Genomic DNA, 22905 nt, shown 5'->3' on the forward strand with positions numbered 1-22905 from the left:
GTGGCTCCAAACTTACCCTTTTCGCCAGCTGTGAAATGGATCTGGGGCCCTTAAATATTTTTCCCCTGCCAGGGCACTACGTTAGGCTTGGTCAGCGGACGGTTGCAGCATCTTCAGGCAGCACTGGCACCTGCAACCCCCCAGCCCCATGCGCCTCTGCTGAGACGCCTCCTGGTGAACGGTTTTCTCGGCGCCACAGAGGGTGAATTTCTACTAAGTCCCTCCAGCAGGCACCACGGCAACGTCTCTGCTCTGAGAGACCCAATGAGCCATGGCCCTGCCCCACCTGGGGCTCCGTCAGCCCTGCGGGGATGCGGGGATGCGGGTCTTGCTGGGGTGCTCTACCTCAGCCTGGAAGTAGCACCCCTCGGATCTACTATCCTGTATCCTTCAGACTTCTCTTTACCTCTTACTAGCCAATCCCTCATTATTCTAATCCCCTGTTGTGACACTAATTCTTTATATAACACTTCCCCCGTTTAAATTACCGCGTGGCTTCTCTCTCCTGATTAGACCCCGAATGACACATCAGGGCTCTCCTCACACTCACTGGGCCGTGGACCCCTACTTCCCCGCAAACCCTCCACGACCTAGAGGGAAAACAGAGAACCACAGGATTCACAGAGACTCATCTAAGTCAGCCCTCAACACACTCAGATTTGTACCATTACCTAAATGGCCTGTGTGTGGTGTTTCTTCCCAACTGTAACGTGAGCCCTTGGGGGAGATGCATATTTAACACTTCTTTTACATCATTCTCAGGACGTCTGGTGTTTGGCATGAGGTAAGCCACTGATAAAATTCTTATTTACTGGCTGTATAAAATAATAGGTTTAAACGACAGTTCCCTCAAAAGTAGAGCAGAGACCAAGACTGAACGTAGTGCCACTGTCCCCAGCTTACCAGTCGGATGAGCTGCCGGTCCAGCCACCGGAGCACATCCGGCCCCTCCTCCGACTCTGCTCGGAACACTCCCAGCCGCGCCATCAGGACCGCTGCAGCCTCCTGGTCAAACGCTGCTTCTATGTGTTTGAGCTGACTCTGTGCATCTGCCCAACTGACCATTCCAGAGTGAGTGCTGCGCTTGCACGCGGGAGAGGCTCGAGAGCCGGCTCTCCAGTAAGACACAGACACGGGTACATGACGAGGGGGGGTGTGTGTGTGTACACACACATAATCTGTTCCTGTATTTTTACACACACACACACACACACACACACACACACACACACACACACACACACACACACTGGAATATTACTCAGCCATGAAAAAGAATGCAATTCTGCCATTTGCAACAACATGGATGGACCTGGAGGATATTATGCTTAGTGAAATAAGTCAGACAGAGAAAGACACATACTAAATACTCTGTGCTACCACTTATATGTGGAATCTAAAAAATGAAACAAACGAATATAACAAAACAGAAACAGACTCACAAATATAGAGAACAAATTAGTGGTTACCAGTGGGGAGAGGGAAGGGGGGAGGGGCATAAGACGTAAAAACTACTATGTATAAAATAAATAAGTTACAAGAATATACTGTACAGCACAGAGAATATAGCCAACATTTTATAATAACTTTAAATGGACTATAATCTATAAAAGTTTCAAACCATTATATGATACACCTAAAACTACTATAATATTGTAAATCAACTATACTTCCAAAAACTTTTTTTTCAAAATAAAATAAAATAAAATGAATGAGGCAGAGGCTTTTATGTACTGCCATGGAAGGTGTCCTTGACACATTCTTGAGAAAAGCTTATGAATATCTTCACATAAGCCATCATGTATATAATACACACACGTGGTCTATAACTGCACAGAAATGGGATTGTGAAGTTACATGTCAGTACGGTGATAGCATTTTACCTCTGGGGAGAGTGGGAGAGACCCATTCTTTACATAATTATGTGCTGCTGGAATCTTTTATAAGGAGGGTATATTTATGGGTCACTTATTTGATAAATAATGAAAAATAATTTTTAATGAACTTATTCCTACTGAAAGGAGAGTCTTCTAAGCCGGCAGTGGCTCCTCCCCATCCTGCTCTGATCAAATGAGCCAGTGAGGGCTGGTGAGAACCATTCACTCAGCGGAATCACAGGGATCAACTACTAGATGTTAGACTCGCTCTCCACAGCAAAAAGCCAGAGGTTCAGCGGAGAGGAAGCCGGGGCCACTCACTTGCGGGCGATGGTGGTCACGCGGATGCGCCGCTGGGTGCTGGAGTGCTGATAGTGCGTGACGAACTGGATGGCGCCGCGGCCCCCCTGCGGGATCGGGGCGTTCTGCTGCAGGACGAGAGGCCAGCACCCGTTACTGTCACCGCATGACCCCACCCAAGCGGTCACAGAGCCTGTGCACTCGTCCTAAGACGACCGACACGGCGGTGACCGCAAGGTTCTTGATGCATTCTGAATGGTCCACTTAAGATCGGGGCATTTCACTGTTTGCAACTTTTACCTCAAAAAAGAGAACCATGTGGAAATAAATACTGAACGTGAGTTGATATACATGCTGAAGGGTTTAGGGATGAAAGACACTGATGACTGCAATTTGCTTCGAAATGCATCCAAACACAATGAATTGGGGAATGGCTAGATGTGTAACAAATCAAACAGAGCAAAATGTTAGTTACAGAACCTGAGTGGTTGATACCTGGGTATTCACTGTACAATTCTACTTATCGTTCTGTACGTTTGAATTTTAAAAAATAAAATACTGGGGAAAAACTGACACACTCAAAAATTCACCAACATTATGATGGCTGGCAAAAGCCATTCCTCTTCTGATGACCTTATCAGTTCAACAACAAAGTGACAAAAGCAGTTTGCTGTCTGACTCTGACTAAACCCTGGAAGGAATAAAAAAGATGATGTCAGACTAAGATCAGGCCAAACACAAGCCCAAAGTAGCATCACTTTGTGGAGAAAGAAACCGGAGGTCACCAGTCTGTAACAAATCAGAAAACACAACACTGAGACGCGACTATTCATGAAAAAACGCAGCCCACCTGATTGACTATTTCAAAGTAGATGCCGAGCGTAGACGTGGGATCCAGGCCACAGATTTTCCACTGACTCGTGCCACCGACACCAAGCTCCTAGGGGAGAGAAGAGGGATTAAAAAGAAATGAAACAAAAAAGATGCTCCTGTGATTACCTGCTGATGAAAAGCACTGAGACTCTGAGAAGGGCAGGTCCCTTAGAATATCTCATTCCAAATGAAAATTTAAATTCCAGGACTTCCCTGGTGTTCCTGTGGTTAGGACTCTGCACTTTCACTGCAGGGGGCGCGGGTCCCATCCCTGGTCGGGGAACTCAGATCCCGCATGCCACACAGTGCGGCCAAAAAAAGGAAAAAAAAAAAAAAAAAAAAAAAGAAAATTTAAATTTCACTGAAAAAAGTACAATTACAGACCAGAATAAAGTTTAACATTTATTACAGTACTTTACAATTAGGCTTTTTATATTGGCACTCTGGTCAGTTTTCATTACGTCGTTGAGCTTTATCTCTCCACACACACACACGCACACACACACAATACATAACACTGATGTCAACTGAGAGAATCAAGTCAGGGATGGGGAAGAAGTAAATACCTGAAAAGAAAAAGAATTACCTGCTTAGCTTGAAAGATTTATGTACTTCTTCCACCATTATTAGAACAAGAAATAATTACAGAACTTTAGCTGTTAAATATTAATTTTTAACCCATTTCCTTTATGCAAAAGCTACATATAAATTCTTGGTAAGAGAACTGAGATTTTAGTCATGTGAAGGCTGCTTTGTGTTGACTAGCTGAATGGCTCCCAGCGATAAATAAGAAGTTCACTAAGACTTGAAGGGTATCAGTGTTTTAAGCATGACATCTAGAAGAAAAGTCTGCAGGTGTCAAATACCTAGAACCATTAACCAAGAAGATCACTAGACTCTGAAACATACATTTGATCATTCTAGAGACAGCGAATATTATACATTTTAACACCTCATTATAATATGGGATACCATCCTTAGAAAGTAACACAATTATGCATTAAGAGAGTCATGATACCTCTTCCGTTACTCTGAATCCACCCAAACTGTACACTGTCAGCTGAGTACAGCTGACACCAGTCCGGTCTCTCTACAAAGCCATGCCAGGAGCCCATGTCCCTGGCCACAGAACCAGCAATCTCAGGAAGGTGATGGTCAGAGGGGAAAGGGAAGAGTCACAGCTCTACGGTGGAGGCTGGGGAGGACACCCTGGGTTTCACGAGTCTTTCCTAAGCAAGATCATGAGATGGATGGATTCCTAGGTGTTCACCTTCCCTTTCAGGGCCTTTTCTATAAGAGGCACATAACATCTGCTGGATAGTGAAGGCTGCACCCACGAACAATGGCAAGGAAGTAAAAGGAGCCTGTCTGCTCCCCTTTCTTGCCTTGCTAATCCCTTCTCTCAAATCTCTCTCCACACCTTTTGACTCCATTTTTAATACGAAACCTGTTAAAATTTCAAACCAAGGGGATTCAGAGCATATCACCCAAAATATGCCAGGCTGGCATAAAGATTATTTTAAGCTGTAGGTAATTTTTAAAAAGCAGACATAAGAAAACTCTCTATCCTCCTCCTACCAGGAAGGCAGGAGCTTCTTAACCACCAAAGACAATGCTAGATGCTTATCAGTCCAGAGGCGGCACCAGAAGAATCTATGTAACAACTCTTGGTAAAACAACCTTCCTTTCCCATCCGTCTCCCCCATCTGTCTACTCTTCCACAATCTGCCACCCCTAGAAGATCAAGATCCCTTTCCTTGGTCTTGTCACTTATCTACACATTTATTGTAAAAGAACATTTATTGTTAAGATGCAACTAATCCCAATGTCTAACCCCCTCTTTGAGTGACTCATCACTGAGTATGTATGTGCTGTGTATGTGTGTGATGCACACATTAATAAACTTGTTTGTTTTTCTCCAGTTAAGCTGTGTTTCGTCAGTCTAATTTGCAGGGTCCCAGCCAATGAAACTAAGATGGGTAGAGGAAAAAGAAAAATTTCCCTCCCCTATAGCACCAACCCCCAAGCGTGGCCACAAACCCTCCAGAGTCCCACAAGCATTGTATTCTCTCACTAATACACAAATTCCTTATGTAAGCATCTACCCTGCCTTGATCAGAAGAACTGTAAAGATGGAATTAGGAAATCACCAGTTTATTGTGATTCAAATACACTGATTCAGGATAATCAATGGATAACCTAAAAACATCAGGTGAAAGGCTGCTGGCAAACAACATACTCATGTTGTGCTACAATCTTGTTCAACAGATCTCCTGCTAATGGCAAAAAGGAAACGGGCCCCTGTAATTGAAGGACAGTCATCACCTCACCACAACTCAGCACGAGGTACACAGATCACTCAGGAAGCATGGGGGACAGAAAGGTTTAACCCAAATCTAATCATTCATCTAACCTCCACTTCACAGCAAATACAGCGAGGCCAGAAAACAAGTCAGACACGGAAACAAATATACGGAGACACTCGATTACAGAAGACTCCTGGCACTTGGCACTGTCTCTTCAACAGACCAACATCATCAAACAAAACAAAACAAGCAAAAAAGCATAAATAAAATGACAGGAAGACCATCCTACATTTTAAAAGACTAAGGATATGTATTATGAAATACAATAGTGATTAGAGAGGAAAAACAGCTGCAAAGGGCATCTGGAGAGAAATTAGGGAAAGAATATGACTAAATGTTATATGATATTAGGAAATCATTGTTTTCTCAGGTTTGAGAATAACGTAGAAGACCCTTGTCTTCAGAAGATGCACACCGAAACACTGACAGACTAGGTGTCAAGATGTCTGCAACTCGCTTTCAAAGGCAAAATATTGATATGATAAAAGAATATGGTAAATAGATGAAATCAGGTAGATAACACAAATGTGGCCAAAACGAGGACAGAGCAATTATGACAAAATGTCAACGATTACCAACTCTACATGGTGGGGATACAGACTCATTACGTTCTTCTCGAAACTTCCCTGTGTGTCTGAAAACTGTACTTTTCCTCCCCTTTGCCTCCTCCACCCCCCATCCAAAAATTTCACGGCTGATCCCTGCTGGATCCTGGAACAGCTGTACTAAGTTATAATACCTTCTTAGGCAGATATTAAGTCTATGGAGAATATGCTGGAACAGGGGAGCCTCCCAAAGCCCTGCCAAGAAACAAGAGTACACGTCCCTGAGTACATGGGGGTAACGAGGGACTCACCACAGGGGCTTGGGCAACAACCTGCCTCACCCAGAGGGTTACAGGAATATCCTCAAACCGCCTGCCTCTGGTAACTTCAATAAAAACTTACTCTAAGTAGTCACTAACGAGTGTTCATTGCTGAGGAGGACAAAAACTTCGATGGGAAAGGTGAAACCCAGTGTGGCGTCCTGGGTCCCAGGCACTGTTCTAAGTGCCTCACCTGGGCTGCTCGTGGAGTCCTCCCAACAGTGCTGTACAGTAGGTCCCATTACTGCCTTCATTTCCCGGACAGAGACGCTGGATCCCGGAGCCATGAAGCACCTCGTCAGGGCCACACCTGCACCCTGAGCCCACGCCCAACTCTCCCATCCAGCCTCACGTTGAAGAGGACGGGGAGGGAAGGACGTGACTGTGACAACCCGGCCCAGACCCACCCTGGACAGGCCTCACTGGACCAAGTGTACACTTGGCAGCTCAAGTGTAATCAGAGGAAGTGGGCCACCAGCAAGGCCATCTCCCCACCTAGTGAGAGCTGAACTTCGTTCCCATGTACTCAAATCTGTCACTCAAGGAACACCGACGTCTGCGTGCACCAGTGTCACCCACTGCCCAACCAGCTCAAAACGGTCTCTGAGAAGCGAGACAGAGGGAGCCCTTCCAAGGGCAATAAGCACACGGGTCTGTCCCTGCAGGACTGTGCCGCACAGGATGCAATGCCTGGTGGCTCTCTGGCACGGCCACCCAAGCAAGGGTAGTTGGGTGGGGAACCTGGTCTCTACCTAGCTCCCCCGTTGTCATCTCTGACCCTAAGCAAGACACTTAACCTCTCTGACCATTCAGACCGATGGATGGAAAGACAGAAATGACACTACCCCTCAGAGCTGTGGGTGTCAGTAAGTTACCCCTCTCCCCTCACCACAGACACAAGCCAACAGGTGACACAATGCAAGGTCATCCAGCCCCAACACGTCTAAGGGGTCAAATCCCAGGCACAGGAGGTGAGGGTGATGGAGGAGTTTTCCTTACGTTTTCTGACACACACGGTCCTTTCACATTCAGAGACACACAAGGGCCGATGGCTCCAGCAACCTTCAGTTCCCGTGAGGTCTGAGGCAGAATTACATAAGAGCAGACAGTTAACAATCACCAAGAACCACCCCCTCACAAAGGACACAACTAAAACGGCAGGGTTATTATTCCACCAAGGGAAAATCCTACAGGGATTCTAGCATGCAAAAGCTTGTATATGCTTCTCCAGGGCTGCTATGAACTGACTAAAACTTTAATAAAACCCTCCTTTAGAAACAGAGTTATCTTTGTTCCAAAGATGCAGCAGCACGTTCTGCCTTCTCAACTCTGAAATTATCGTGCACACAGAAGACAGCAATTCTAATACTCCTGTATTCTTCTCCTGTGCCACAAACCTGTCGTAACTAGTTACAAACGTCAATCAGGGAATATCCTGTTTTGTGTTGCTTTAAAAATACTTAATTTATGAACTCCGACACAATGACAAGGCCAACATACTCAAATTTTTAAATCTGAATTCATTTCAGCAAACTCCATCCTTCTTCATCTTTTTAAAAAAACCTCATTTGACAATGTTGTTTAAAGTTTAACCTAGATGATTTAATGATCATTGCCAATTTGCAAAGTAATATTTGCCATCCTATTTTCTAACGGCCCCTTTGAATGTTTTCTCAATGACTCAGAATCAAACGTGTAGAGCGATCAGTCCCTACGTGGAAAAACAAAAGCCAAACTCACAATGCTGCCCCATTTTAGAGCACCCTGGCTAGTCTGCAGGCAGGCGCTAAACACAAACCGGTGGCTGGGTGGGCACTTGGCCCACCACCTTTGTAAGGCCTGCTCTCCCTGCAGGGAGAGCAGACATCTCATGGTTTAAAACACTGATAAACATGCAGGTCATTCTTGAGAAGCAAAGGGACAGAATGAATATACTTTGTTGGGATTATTTTGCTAGGAACTTTTTAACTTATCTTTAGATGCCCGTGTCCTGAGGGTGAGGCTCCCCCAACTCTGACTACTAAGTAAGTAAGAACACTATTCTTTCATTAAGGTTTTAGAAATCTATTCTACCTTTACTTCCAACGTAGCACCAAATGCCATTCGGAAATTGCCATTAAAATCTTTACTAAAAATTCTTTGGAATGTCTGCTTGAAGAGAGAGGTGTTGAAAGAATCTCCCATCACCATGTGGCCTCTAGGAAAGAAAAAAGGAAAAAGAAAGTGAACCTTTAGGATGACTCAAAGCCATTCTGATGCTTCCTGGGTATTTATGAACAATTATTTTAGAGAAGAAGAAAAAAGCAAGCATGTCAACAGAAGTGCTACTGATCACTTACTGATAATGGAAAACAGCCAGTTCAATTTGTACTCAAGAAAGACACTATTTTTAAAACATTAAACATAGAATTCTTTAGAACAGTGCTGTATCTTGATCACTGTGGTGGTTATACAAACCTATAGAGAGGATAAAAATTTCAAAGAACTAGACACGCACACAGATTTTTAAAAATGAGTGCATGTACAGACTGGTGAGAGCCAAGTACGGTCCGTGATGTATCAATAGTTAACCGTGCTGTACCAAGTCAGTTTCCTGGTTCTGACGTGGTGCTGTATTTATGTAAGATGCCACCACTGGGAGATGCTAGATGAAAAGTATGGACAGACTTCGCTGTACTATTTTTGCAATTTCTTGTGAAGCTGTAATTGTTTCAAAATTAAAAGTTTAAAAAAATAAATGATGATATAATCTGGATAAGGTGTGACTAGCCCCAAGGAAACCAAGACTGTGATCTTCCTTGAAGATAATGGACCCCATAACACAGCCCAGGGTCACCTCGCCTTTGCTGGAAGTCATCCTGAACGGTTGGCTCACTTCAAGCCATCAACTGAAACCTCTAAGTCTTTTTTTTTTTCAGTGTCACTGTTCACACATTTCCCCGATACTACAGTTGTGCAACAGGTGATGTGCCCTAAATACTGTCACTCAGGGGTCAAAGGCCTCACTGAGAGTGTGAGGGAAGTGCTGGTCCCTCTCCACAGAGGAGACACACACACGTGAACTCTGGGGTGCTCACAAACACATGGGAGTTTTCCTGTGATGTTCCAAGACAAGAGCTCCTGCAGGGCACTGGGGGGAGTCCAGCGTATTAGGTGAACTCACCGGCACAGCCAGGCCAGCATCACTGGTCCTCTATCACCTCACACGCCTGCTGGTCCCAGGACAGCTGCAGATGACGAGGGTTCTACCCGTTCCCCTTTACTCAGTGAGGACCCGCAGCACCACCTGGGAGCTCCTTAGAAATGCAGAACCCCAGGCCCACCCACAGCGCTCTGCCACCGCTTTTCCAGCTGCATGTGAACAAGACCCCAGGGGACGTGCACAAAAACGCAGGTTTTCCCGACGCTGTCTGTGTGCAGGCATGCCTGGAGCACACAGGGGCCGCACCAGTGGTTCTCAAACTCTGCTCCACGTCAGAAACGCTCGGGAACTTTAAATATGCTGACGCCCAGGCCAGGCACCATGCTAATTAAATCCGACTTTAGGAACAAGACCCCGACCAAAAGTAGTTTTGAATGTTCCCGGGTGATTCTGATGTTGCAGCGCCTTCAGACTAGTGGTGCCATCAGTGGTTCTCACCAGAATCCCCGGAGAGCTTATTAAAACCCACCACCAGGCTGCTTCCTCAGCCTCTGATTCAGGAGGTCTGGGGTGAGGCTCGAGTGTGCCCATGGGCCCCAAAGGCGGCTGGCCGGGCACCATCCCGCTTTGAGGACTTGGGCTCCCAGCCCGCCCTGCACCGCACCCTCCAGGCTGAGCGAGTGCCGACTATCACGAGGTGCGGTTACTAAGCCAGGTGAGGGGGCTCCTAATCGCTCTAGCATTCAGCCTATTTCCCCCCTTCTCACAAGGAAGTGAAGGCCACATACTCCATGCTTGCTTTCCTGCCTCAGTGTCTGCAACAACTCTAAGAAATGAAGTTATTCTGACACAAGTTCACAGTGAACCCTGACCTCCTGATCACAGCTTCTTCCTCCAAGAGGCCCACACACCCTCCCCAGGCACCGAAACCGCAGCCCAGAGCCACCTGAACGCTCATCTGAGCCAGCCTTGGCCATTCCCACGGTTCCATCACTCACGTCTCATTCCTTAGAATAAGCACTCTCACTTTCCCCAGGGGTTCACTGTCCACATACCCAGTAAGGTTTGTGCAGCACTTCATCTCCAGAAGTCCAGTCTGATCAAGGGCACAAGCGTAAATATCAACGCAGTGACCGTTTGCAGCAGCCCGGTTAGCAAGCATCTCATAGTGCTGCAGAGAGAGGAAAATTACCTTTACGGAACAGCAGCACCACTCACTAGGCGAGCCTTACCACACCAAAGGGAGGTGATCAAGGAGAGGAATATGCAGACAGTCTCTTTCATAACATCCAAATAAAATAAAACTGCAGTTTTCAGTCTCAAAACACTTTTAGCAGTTTTAGGGCCACCCACTCTAACCAAGGTCTCAGAACTGGGACAGATACTTAACATCAGCCGAGATCTGCAAGGTCATCTCAGCAAGAGGAACTCACTGACCACAAAGCATGGCCTCAGCAGAGCAGCTGTCACTCCAGGGCAGCCTAAACCCCACCTGGGTGACTACACTTACAGCCTTGAGCCAGGAGCACCTACCTTGGTTGCCTTTTTCATGAAGCGGGCGTTATCTTTCTCAATATCGTGCCAGGAGCGAATAGGAACCTTTAGTTCATCTCCAACCACCATGCCAGGTCCTTGGGTAGGGGGACCCCCAATAAACAGCATAATCCTGGCTCCCGTGTTTGGAAAAGTGCCCTAAAGCAGTAAGTGGCAGCATTTTAGGAACATACAGCCCACCCCAAGCATGTTTCCCACAGAAGTGCTCCGAATGTGAGTTGTCCTCAGCTGTAGTGACTACTGATGATACTGCAGCAAAACGCAGATGACGCTGCCGAGAAGCAGCTTCTCTCTTCCAACCTGAGGGTCTGGCGCACTTTTATTTACTGTGATCCTGGTGCCCTAATGGCCTTGTGTTTCTCATGAAAACTCTTTGTATTTTCAAAACACCAAGGGCTCCTTCAGTGTGGATAATAATAATCACTGAACCACGTTCTGATAAATTAACACTGCCAGCTGACTGCGGTCACAGCTGATTTTTCAGACAAGGCCAACAAACACACCTTCTGTGAGAAAGCTTGTGTGGTCCGATAGGTCCCAGTAAATTCTGAGTTACCTCCAACAAGCCAACAGCAATGGACAAAGCAACGCCAGTGGATCGCAACGGTCTCTTCCCCTGAGGTACGGGCCATGGGTCCCTCTGCAGCTCCCCAAGAAGATCAGTGAGGTTCATGTCGATCTTGTGAATGGGCTGCAGAAATCTGCATGATTTTGAATGGACACGTCAAGACTGATTTAATAAAGTACTCTGGTCTTCAGCCTGCATGACACATAGTTACTGCTCTTCAAAATAAGTATCAGAGTAGAAAAAACTTGCAGTTTTTTTTTCCTTCAAAGTTGTCTCTAACTACAAACACAAAAAAACTCAAAGCAATTTTATTCAGGAATGTCATTTAAAGCCTAGTATATAGCAACCTGCATATGTAGCATGGAAAAAAAATCAATTTTAAATAGAAGCAAATCAGTTTAATTAAATTTTAAGCAGCAAAAAAACCCTAAAGACATGCTAACATGAACTCAGTCCATGTAAGGTTCATGTACGTGGACAATCTTCATCGTTCTGAAGACTCCATTTGCGTTTCTCTTGAACCTTGGGAGTCATACAGGGAGGAACACCGGTTTCTTAGAGAAGAGGCTGTGCCAGGCATGTCAGCAAAGCATCCTATCACGTTTGCCGACTGTTAACCCAGCCCTGGGCAGCCCCAGGAGCACAGCGGGCCATGTGAACGAAGTGCCCGATCTCAGGCTTGTTAAAGGACACCCAACAGGAGCCTTTTCAGTTTCCCCAGCTTTACTTAAGAATCAGAAAGGACAAGAGCCATGTATCTAAGAAGAGGGGAATGACTGCGTACGGTGGTCTCAAAACCTCTGTGATGATACAACTCTAACAGGAAAAATATTTTGAGCAAATCTGCCCCACATGTACGTGTGTGTATATATATATATTTATATATTAACTCAGTTATAAATTTTAAACGTACACTGACTTGTCATGTTTGTCATTAAACATTAAATATTGGTTAGGCTGAGTCTTTTATTCCCCTCTAAAAATAAAAAACAAAAGCCCTCCCGCTGTCCCTCCCTCGCGCCCACGGCCGCCGCTGTGCATGTGCACATCCAAGCTCACCTGCTGGAAATGGAAGGGTGCTCCTGCGGCTGTGCCGGGCGCACTGGGTGCACGGGCATGGCAGGCTTGGTCAGGCCCAGCATGTCCTACACAAACCAGAAAGACTCATTTCCCTTAACACTACAAGTGAATGACATTTTTTTCCCTTTTTCCTAATGAATTTTTAAGAAACATCCCTGGTCCTGCTTGGGGACAAGCAAGGCACTAACCTGTATCTGCTTTGCAGTTAAATCCTTCGTCCCCCGGAAGACATAACTCTTGGAAATCCCCTCACAGCTGAGTTCATGGACCTGCACCATCCTCCCAAATGTGATCAAGCCCACCATCGCATCCGGAGGAAGGAGACTCAAGGACATCTGCAGGGATTCCTTGAGTGCTTGGAGGTCATCTTCTTCCAGGCATGTGTCCACCACGTAGAGAAAGATCAGAGGGGACTGAGCACCTCGCTTTATGCAAAGAAAAACAGCGCAATGATCAATATACAAATAGACATAACCAGCTCTTTTTAAAGCAAAACAAGGGAGTTCCCTGGCGGTCCAGTGGTTAGGACTCCACGCTTTCACTGTCGGGGCCCAGGTTCAATCTCTGGTCGGGGAACTAAGATCCTCCAAGCCACATGGCTCAGCCAAAAAAAAAAGCAAAACAGGTATGTAAGTAACAAGTCTTTATTTATACTGACTGTCAGGGATAAGAACATCGAAACAAACCTCTACTTACCTCATTAAACGACAAGTTTTATCAAAACAAACTAGACGTAAAGACTATTTTATATCCAACAATTTATTCCACATTTTTGAACGCCAGGCATTGCTCCAGGCCCTGCGATACATCAGCGAACCAAAAGGCCAGAGCTCCCTGCCTGCCCCAGGAGCTAACTTTCCGGAATGGAGAAAGGGGGAGGGATTGTGAAGGCCGGGCATGGGGGCAGGTGAGGGGGTGGCAGGGAGGCTCCACCATTAAATGGGAGGTCAGGGCAGCCTTATTAAGAAAGTAACATTTGAGCAAAAACCTGGAGGAGAGGGAGGGAGCAATACAGATACAGGGGAGAAAGCTCTAGCCTGAGGAAAAGCCAGAGCAAAGGCCCAGGGGCACGTCTGTTCCCAGCACGCTTGAGCAAAATCAAGAAGGCCCATTTGGCTGAACGAGGACCCTAAAAGAAGCTGAGGTCAGAGGGGTAACACGGCCAGCTCACAAAGAACTCTGAAGACCGTCTATTACTCCAGGTGAAAAGGGAGCTATTTTCGCCACTGGAGGTTTCTGAACACAGACCTAATGTGATGTTTTTAAAGGGCTACCTTGGCTGCTGGGTGAAGAATAAAATATAAGTGAGCAAGGGTAAGGTCAGGGAGAAGAGCTAAGAGACTGCCCCAATAATTCAAGTGAGAGGTGGGGGCTGGCCCAGGAGAGGAGCTGTGGGGAGAAAGAAGTGGCTGGATTCTGGATCAAGTGTGAATATCGACTGCATGGGATTTCCTAACGGATTAGATATGGAATGTGAGAAAAAGAGAGACGTCAAGGATGAATCTAAGATTTCTAAGCTGAACAACTAGAAGATGGGGTACCATCAACTGAGATGGACAAGGCTGTGGAGGGTGGGTTTTGAACTGAATCAGTGCTACCTTTTTGGTAGCCTTCTATGGAGACGGGAAAACAATGCCAACACGTGCACATGTGCCATGACCTAATGTTCAGGATCCTGTGGGCCTCACAGCTTTAAATCGTCCAGACAGGCAAGAGACACAGAAGACAAAGTATTTCAAAAGAAGCTCAATTTAACACTGCTCCTTAAATGCGCAGCAAACAATTACCTGTATCACGTACTCAACTGTAGAAAACTGGGGCATCAATTCAGCAGGCTGATTCACCTCAGATATGCCTGCATAAGCCGGAGGAAACTGTAGAGAAGAAAACAAAACAATGCTTCATGAGGGCTGAAAGATATATTATGCCTTTTATTTTCCATTTATAAAAATAGTAAATGACCACATATTAATTCTGAAAGCACAAAATGTAGAACATGTTACTAAAATACAAAAATCAGAATTTAAGGGACTTCCCTGGTGGTCCACTGGGTAAGACTGTGTGCTCCCAATGCAGGGGGTCCAGGTTCAATCCCTGATCGGGGAACAAGATCCCGCATGCATGCCGCAACTAAAAGTTCTCATGCCGCAACTAAAGATCCTGCATGCTGCAACTAAGACCTGGGGCAGCAATCAAGCAATCAATCATTTTTTAATCAGAATTTAAAATCTATAACCCCGCTCTATATCTATATCACATTGGAACTTTTTCTTAATGCAGTTTTAGGTTATCTTGTAACTTCTAAATCATTAAAACACACACTATTAAAAACGATTTGAGGGGCTTCCCTGGTGGCGCAGTGGTTGAGAATCTGCCTGCTAATACAGGGGACACGGGTTCGAGCCCTGGTCTGGGAAGATCCCACATGCCACGGAGCAGCTGGGCCCGTGAGCCACAACTGCTGAGCCTGCGCGTCTGGAGCCTGTGCCCCGCAACGGGAGGGGCCGCGATAGTGAAAGGCCCGCGCACCGTGATGAAGAGCGGTCCCCGCACCGCGATGAGGAGTGGCCCCCGCTTGCCGCAACTAGAGAAAGCCCTCGCATGAACCGAGGACCCAACACAGCCAAAAATAAATAAATGAATAAATAAAGTAGCTATAAAACAATCGAATTCATGCTCTGCAATTCAGTTAAAAAAAAAAAAAAAAAACCATTTGAAAATTGTTGCCCTGCAAATTAAGGGCTGAAATTTTAGCTGTCTCATCAATAATCTACATGGAAGACTAAAGCTTTTATTTGGGTTTACTACTCTAGCTGCTATCAATAAAGTAATACATGTTCACTGTAGAAAAACTGGCCAGTACAAGAAAAATATAAGATAAAAGATACAAACCCCCCGTGCTCCTGTCACCTGGAGGCAGCTACTGTCAACCTCTCAGTGTATTTCCTTCCACACGTTTTCTACTTAAGCACAGCTGAGATCACCTTATACACACAATTTTGCAACCTGCTTTTTGGTGCTTAACATAATGTCATAGGTGTTTCCTTTCATTTTTTCTCTACAAACATTTTAAATTTGTAGCTTGTACATTGATTTTTTTCCCCAATCTTTAAAAATCGTGGTAAATTTTACCATCTTAATCTTTTTTCAGTGTACAGTTCAGTGGTCTTAAATACACTCATAATGTTGTGCACCCATTTCCACCATCCATCTCCAGAACTTTTTTCATCTTGCAAAACTGAAACTCTGAACCTATTAAACAGTAACTCCCCATCACCCCCACCCAGCCCCTGGCAACCACCTCTCTACCTTCTGCCTCTATGAATTTGACTGCTCCGAGTACCTCATACAAGGGGGATCATACAGTATTTGTCTTTTGTGACTGGCTTATTTCACTCGGTAATATCATTAAGGTTCGATCACGTTGTAGCATAAGTCAGGACACCTTGCATTTTAAGGCTATTAATATTTCATCGAACATACAGACCACATTTGCTTATCCATTCACCCGTCAGCAGACACTCGGATCAGTCGCAATGTTTTAGCTATTGTGAATAATACTGCTAGGAACATGAGTGTTTAAGTATCTCTTCAAGACCCTGCTTTCAGTTCTTTTGGGTATATATCCAGAAGTGGGAATGCTGGACCATTTGGTAAACATCATTAACGATTAGTGACGATGAGTATCTTTTTATGTGCTTATTGGTCATCTGTCTATCGTCTTTGGAGAAATATCTATTCAAGTCCATTGTCCATTTCTGAGTTGGGCTTTCCTGTTGTTGAGTGTTAGGAGTTCTCTATATATTCTGAATATTAATCCCTTATTAGACACATGATTTGCAAATATTTTCACCCATTCTATGGGTTGGACTTTTACTCTGTTGACATTGACTTTAGATGCCTTATAATTTTAACAATAAATTACATTAAACAGACATCAATTCTGAATATAATAGGGTGTAGGAATGTTTTTAAGATCTGCATATACTTCTGAATCGCCCACGGAGATAAATCTTGTATGGTATCTGCTTCTAACTCCCAAGACTACACTTAAAAGTCATCAACTGCACACTGGTCTCTTCACCACTGGACTCAGTGTGTGCTACCTAAGAATGAGACTGTTAATCAATTATGACCAAATATAAGAATGAACAAGTGGATGTTATTAATATCTTAAGATCTGCTAGAGCACTATATATTATGTTGGGCATAATTATTTTCTAACAGCTTTATTGAGGTATAGTTTATATACCATAAAATTCACCCATTTTAAATGTACAATTCAACGATTTTTAGTAAATGCACAGAACTGTGCAATAATCACCATAATCCACTTTTAGAACATTTCCTCCATAGGCACAGTTAATTTCAAAGAAAAGTCTCTCTCATCGTTTGTGAGCTCCTAGTTTAGTAGTTAAAAATGTTTAAATCAAAACAAGATCAACTTGACCCTAAAAGTTAGAAAGATCAGAAAATGAAAATCCAGTAATGCACACTATCCAATTAGAATAAACTGAAGTCAAATGTGATATAAACACCTTATCTGTTTTCTAGGGTAACATACTCAGTGCTTACAGAAAACCTATTTAAAAAAAAAAAAAAAAAAGGAAATCTATGTCCCCTCCACAGCAAAGACAAAGACTCATATAATGAAACTGAATGACCATTCAAAACAAAAATCACATATGTTCAACATTCAATATTAGGCTTAAGAAATATCACCTTGACAGGTGTCCTGGGCCAAGGCAGACACAAATTCAACCTCACTTAATTTTTTCCAGAGTAGGACAACTAAACTGAAACACAGGAAATACTTGTAAAATAATTACAGTTCACATACCTGATTTCTTTGGAAACAGAAATTACAAGCCCAAAGCTTTGCTCGATAATCAACCTGACTGTGAGAAAAATAAATATTACAACCAGATACCGTTTTCATTTTTAAGGTAGAAAGCATTTAAGTGTAAACTTCTTGTTCAGTAAATCACACGGGTGTGTGTTCCTGTGTGGGTGCCTCAATGGATGAAGGTATGCAACACATTCTCTGCAGCTAGAGCTCTGGCTGCTGAGTGCACCGAAAGGTTCCTTCAAGCAGCAACAATGAACAACTACTAAATCCTTTTTGCTCTTTTCCGATTTCCTAGATAATATTTAGAAGTTCATGAGTTATAAAAATTATAGGTTATTTCCTTTTGCCCTGTTATCTAAACATAGTCTTTATGATTTTTCTAATGTCTTTATTGTTCAAATATATGAAACTATGAAATTTTAATACTAAAAGGACATTTAACACATAGGAAAAACAACTCAGACTTTAACCACACTTCGTTCACTTGAAGAAGTTGAGCAGAATGCTTCTGGGTTGATACACATCCTAGAACTGGTTCAAGATAATGCTTTATAGTTGCTTTCCCCCCCTTTCTACGTTTAGAAAATTAACGATCAGCTATTATTTTAAAAGAGCAGCATCACTTTATACATGGGCACACCAAGTAAGAGCAAGGAGAATGAAGTAAAAAATGTTCCCTCATATAAAAATTTTATCTTTTAAAGAGCATTTATGACACTCTTCACTTGTTTAAAAATTCTTTCAAAGAGTGCCCACATTTAAGACAGGTTTCACAGGTCACTATTTCAGGCACAAAAAAGTTACATTTAACAATAAAATCATCAAGAGTTCAAATTTCTTCTGCCTATTAACCTCTTCCTGCCATACAGCACCACCATACCAGGCAGGTACAACAAAACTCTCTAAAGCTTTTGGATTTTTTTTGGAAAATGCTTTAAAAGGCATCAATAAGATTAACAGTTAAGGCAAAAGCAAACTGAAAATCAGAAAAACAAGAAATTACAAATCCTTTCCCTCTACCTCCACCTCATTCCCATAAGTTCTAATTCTATCTGGAATATCAGGCCAGGGAGATTTCCACAAGCATTCATCACCTAAGACTCTCACCATTTGCTACTCATCTCAAATTTGACATCTTGCCCAACTGAGTCACTTTTAGGAGAATCACGGGAAAGTCATAATTTACTGTATTCATCATCTTTACTAGTTTTTAAAAGAATTCATACCAAAGTGGATTGAGAATGGCTTTGCAAGTTGGCCTGCTGCAAAGCACTGGTTCATACTGTACAGGCGGCAGGTCTGGACGTTCTTTCAAAGGAGTAAGGATACAAGCCAGGGGAACAACCATTCTTGTAGCCTCGAGACGGCTGGAAGGCCACACATTCCAACTAAAACGCACGCCATCGCGTTCTTCATTCTGCTGAATGAATTCCAGGTATGTTGCCATTGTCTAAAAAAAAAAAAAACTAAAGATAAAGTTTAATTGTATGTGAAGTTCTCAACAGAACTTCAAAAAAAGATGACCGCCTAACGCCACGTTTCTTAAACACTTAGTCTGGAAGAACCTGTCACTGGAGGATGACAACATCTCACTTCTCTCTGACCCACAAGAGCCAACTGACTTCACAGCTACCTCTCCCATTCCTTTCTCAACCCTCCTTTCTAGCCCTTAAAAAAAATAAAAGGGGCGGGAGGTTTACAATCATTTGGTCATCTCTAAGCTGCATGTAGGTGAATAATAGTAATTTAAATCTCCTCTTAGATCACATATCATCTCAGCCAAGCCAATTTCAGCCCCGTGCTCAAGGGTTAAGTCTCAAACCCTGTTTCAGCATCCAGCTACCTTCCTCCCTGACCCCCTTTCCTCCTTGCTCTACTCGAGTAAATACTGTATTATAATTTACATTCCAAGAGATCTTGGTTTTGTGCCCTTTCCCTCCTTCCGTTGTTAATTATGGAGAAAAGAACTGGATACTGAAGAGCGAATCCTATTCAAAACGAGAACAGCTACCAGTTCTTAGCCAAGGCACTTCTACTTGGGATCACCAATATTACAAAGGCACACTTGCTATTATGCTAAGTGAGTTCCTCACCAGCTCCTGTCCCCTCACCACAGTCGCTTATGCTCAGGCCTTGGAAGATTCCAGTTACTAAAACAGCCATTCAGACTAAGTACATTTTTCAAACCCAGATAATGCCAACTGTTTACATCCTGTTTACATTCTAAAACCTAGGCTAACACACACTTCAGCTATTAGGGTTCAAGGGAACAAAACTCTCAAGAACAATGGGAAAAAGGCAAATTAAAGAATCTATTATAGGGCTTCCCTGGTGGCTCAGTGGTTAAGAATCCGCCTGCCAATGCAGGGGACACGGGTTCGAGCCCTGGTCCGGGAAGATCCCACATGCTGTGGAGCAACTAAGCCTGTGAGCCACAACTACTGAGCCTGCGTGCCACAACTGCTGAAGCCCACGCACCTAGAGCCCGTGCTCCGCAACAAGAGAAGCCACCACAACAAGAAGCTCGCGCACAGCGACGAAGAGTAGCCCCCGCTCACCGCAACTAGAGAAAGCCGGCGCGCAGCAACAAAGACCCAAAACAGCCAAAAATAAATAAATATTTTTTTAAAAAAAAACTCTGTTATATAAGTGGCCTCTAGTGCTCACTTACGCAATGCTGAATAACGATTGTCTCCAAGCTATTTTGAGAAGTGCCATACTGTTAATTTGGACTAAGGAAACACAGGGCTATAAATGCAAATGAATTACTCTATTACACACAACGCGGACCACAAAAATTCCAAATGTTTGTTCCAACTGAAACTCTAAGGCATCTATTTGTTATCTCTGGCAAAAGCGGGAAACTGTAGCTCTGTGTACACAGAAAACACTTCTGCAGTTTCCTGGCTAGTAAAGGGTAATTCAAGTGGGAATGAAAGCAAGTTCTAACATCCCAATTCTCAGCAAGCACCTCGGCAGACCTCATTAAGTGGCTGTTTTCCTTCTCAAAACAGTTCATTATTTAAGGCACTATCTCCATCCCATGTCCTCAGGCATCCACATATTAAAACCTGCGCTCTCCATTTCCCACTGCCTCTTCCGCTCACTCCCTCAAGAGCATGGATTCTTAACTCTGGGCACATAGCCAACAGGGGACTTCACAGGGTCAATAAGTCCTCTGAAACTGCATGCAAAATTGTGTGCATGAGCCAAGGTGCATTTTTTCTAGAGACACGGGTCTACCACTAACACCATATTTTCAAAAGGGAAGGCTTTCAGAATAGGTTAACAAATGAATGAATTAATGAATGAATAAGTAAAACTGTAAAGAACCTGTAGACGTATCTGCCAAAAAAAAAAAAAAAAAATCTGTACCATTCATTCCACCTTAAGGCATGACTTTTCAGGACACAACTAAGGTAAAGCAAGGTTTAATCCTTAAAGGGAGTCCAAAGACCTGGGTTCTAGCTCCGGCTCTGTCACGAAGCATAAGTCATTTAACCTGAATCTCGAGTTCCTCAACTGTAAACTGGATGTTGGGTCCTTCCGTCCCCCGCGACTCCGAGGGATCCTGCGCCAGAATCCGGCCAGCCGGCCGCCCCACCTGGCCGGGACCACGTCACTCTCAGCAGACCCCTGGGTCTTCGGGCCCTTCAGCTCCTCTGACCGCCGGGAAAAGGCCTCGCCCCAGGAGGAACCCACCAGCCCCTAGCAGAGACTCCGGTCCCGGCCCTCGGCCTCTCACAACCTGTGCTCCCCACTCACCTAGCCGGAGCCGCTCACCTGGCCGCAGCCGTACGCACCCACCGCGGCAAGCGCCGGGCTCCAGTTCCTACCGCCAAGTCCAGCTCAGCCCTAAGCCGATTGGTTAGCGCCCTGTGCGTCACGCCACGGCGCCGTCCGCTGGCCAATCAAAGAGCGCCTCCCCGGCGGGCGAGCGGAAGCAAGGAACTTAGAAAGGCTGCGCCGCCATCTTGGAACAGGGCAAGACAGACGTGGTTGGCTCTTCAAAATCACAATTACTCAGAATACACGTTTCTCCACGTTCACCTCTAAACCTTTCTGCTTCACGGAACACCGGCGCCTAGGGAACCGTTTCCTAGGCGCAGCCAGCGCGCCTCAGGAGCTCGCCCTACTCCAATAAGACGTCCGCTCGCTTCAGTGGGAAGTCCCTTTCATCGCCTTAGTTACCGGGAAGCGAGAACGTTGACGTGTGGCCCCGGAAGAGGGCGGGGCTCCTCGCTGAGGAAACCGAAGCTGGCCGGAAGGAGGTGTCGGCGCGTAGAAAGGGGCGAGGCTAAGGGAGCGTGAGCCGTGAGCGTGGGGACGCATGCGCGCAGGAGTCCTGTCAGTTAAACAGGTGTAGTTATTCTTCCTCACCTTGCAGGGTTTCCTTCCCTCGTTCGCGCACAGGTGCCTGCCGGCTTTCTGCGGAGCCAGGCGTTAGCGCACAGGCTAATCCCTCTCGATCCCTGTCATCCTTCCATGAGAAGGTGAATAATTGGGAACTGTCGTAGTCAAACATTTTAAGAGACTAACAAAACACCAAACTGCATAGAGCACGGCTTTCTACAGCCACCATGGCCGTTTTACCCCTTCTTATAAGTGGCAAAACTGAGCACGTTTATTAATCTGACCCAGAGATATAGCCCGTCTGTAGCATACAAAAATAAGCAAAATTATATAAACTTAAAAGTATGCTTAAAGCATATCAAGGCGTCCAAGAATTAATTAGCTCAATTTAATATTAGTACAAAGTTTTAAGTGACTAACAAATCATAGAAATTAGTTTTAAGTCGATTGCTATGAAATTAATTGCTGTTAATACAAAAATTTGTCGAATAATGGTTGTTTTATTGAACAAGTTTACACTTTTCGTGTATCTAAAGCGTTATGTAAGAGTAATATTAGGTTTTTTAATACTTAAACTGGTATAAGTTCAGGAAGTTCAAATCAATTATTCTCTCAGTAAAGAGACACACTCAATTAAGATACAATACACATTTGTATCATACTTCACAGTGAGAAAATGTTACCAAGTCCAAGCTGGTGCTGCTTGCCGCACAACAGGCCAATTGAGAGATGAGCTGGGGCAAGGACTAGCGACTCTATTCGGAAAGTCGCAGACACAGGAGCCTGGTTCTGACCTCGGGTGGCCTCGGCCTGCAGCGGCTTGAAGCAGGATTTCGGTTCCCTGCCAGAGATTGAAGTCAGGCCGTGGCAGTGAGAGCGCTGAATCCCAGCCACTAGACCACCAGGGACAAGGCCCCGGCCCGTCAGCTGTGTAGAAATGAACTTCTACATAGAGACGTAAAGTAGTGAAGCAAGTATTTATTAAGAAGGAAAAGGGGGGCGGGCGGGGGGCTTCCCTGGTGGCGCAGTGGTTGAGAATCCGCCTGCCAATGCAGGGGACACGGGTTCGGGCCCTGGT

At 44.7% G+C, this 22905-nt stretch overlaps 1 protein-coding gene across 4 annotated transcripts in view; it reads right to left on the minus strand.

Moving 5' to 3' along the window:
• Positions 1-21678, minus strand: part of SEC23B (SEC23 homolog B, COPII coat complex component) — a 38465-nt gene extending 16787 nt beyond the window's left edge. Inside the window, exons 1-14 of one of the 4 annotated variants that reach the window (XM_068565621.1) lie at positions 21240-21678; positions 18701-18924; positions 17466-17523; positions 14413-14499; positions 12814-13050; positions 12605-12690; positions 11534-11678; positions 10957-11115; positions 10479-10594; positions 8355-8478; positions 7281-7361; positions 3028-3117; positions 2199-2302; positions 904-1057 (exon numbers count right to left, since the gene is read on the minus strand). In XM_068565621.1, the coding sequence (XP_068421722.1) occupies positions 904-1057; positions 2199-2302; positions 3028-3117; positions 7281-7361; positions 8355-8478; positions 10479-10594; positions 10957-11115; positions 11534-11678; positions 12605-12690; positions 12814-13050; positions 14413-14499; positions 17466-17523; positions 18701-18921 (1662 nt within the window). In that variant the 5' untranslated portion in view covers positions 18922-18924; positions 21240-21678. Of the gene's footprint in view, positions 1-903; positions 1058-2198; positions 2306-3027; positions 3118-7280; positions 7362-8354; positions 8479-10478; positions 10595-10956; positions 11116-11533; positions 11679-12604; positions 12691-12813; positions 13051-14412; positions 14500-17465; positions 17524-18700; positions 18925-21239 lie in introns of those variants that run through there. The other 3 variants (XM_068565619.1, XM_068565620.1, XM_068565622.1) reach the window with 3 other exon arrangements.
• Positions 21679-22905: the final 1227 nt, after the last annotated feature.

This window comes from Eschrichtius robustus, chromosome 16, assembly GCF_028021215.1.
Source record: "Eschrichtius robustus isolate mEscRob2 chromosome 16, mEscRob2.pri, whole genome shotgun sequence".
In the NCBI taxonomy this organism is placed as follows: domain Eukaryota; kingdom Metazoa; phylum Chordata; class Mammalia; order Artiodactyla; family Eschrichtiidae; genus Eschrichtius; species Eschrichtius robustus.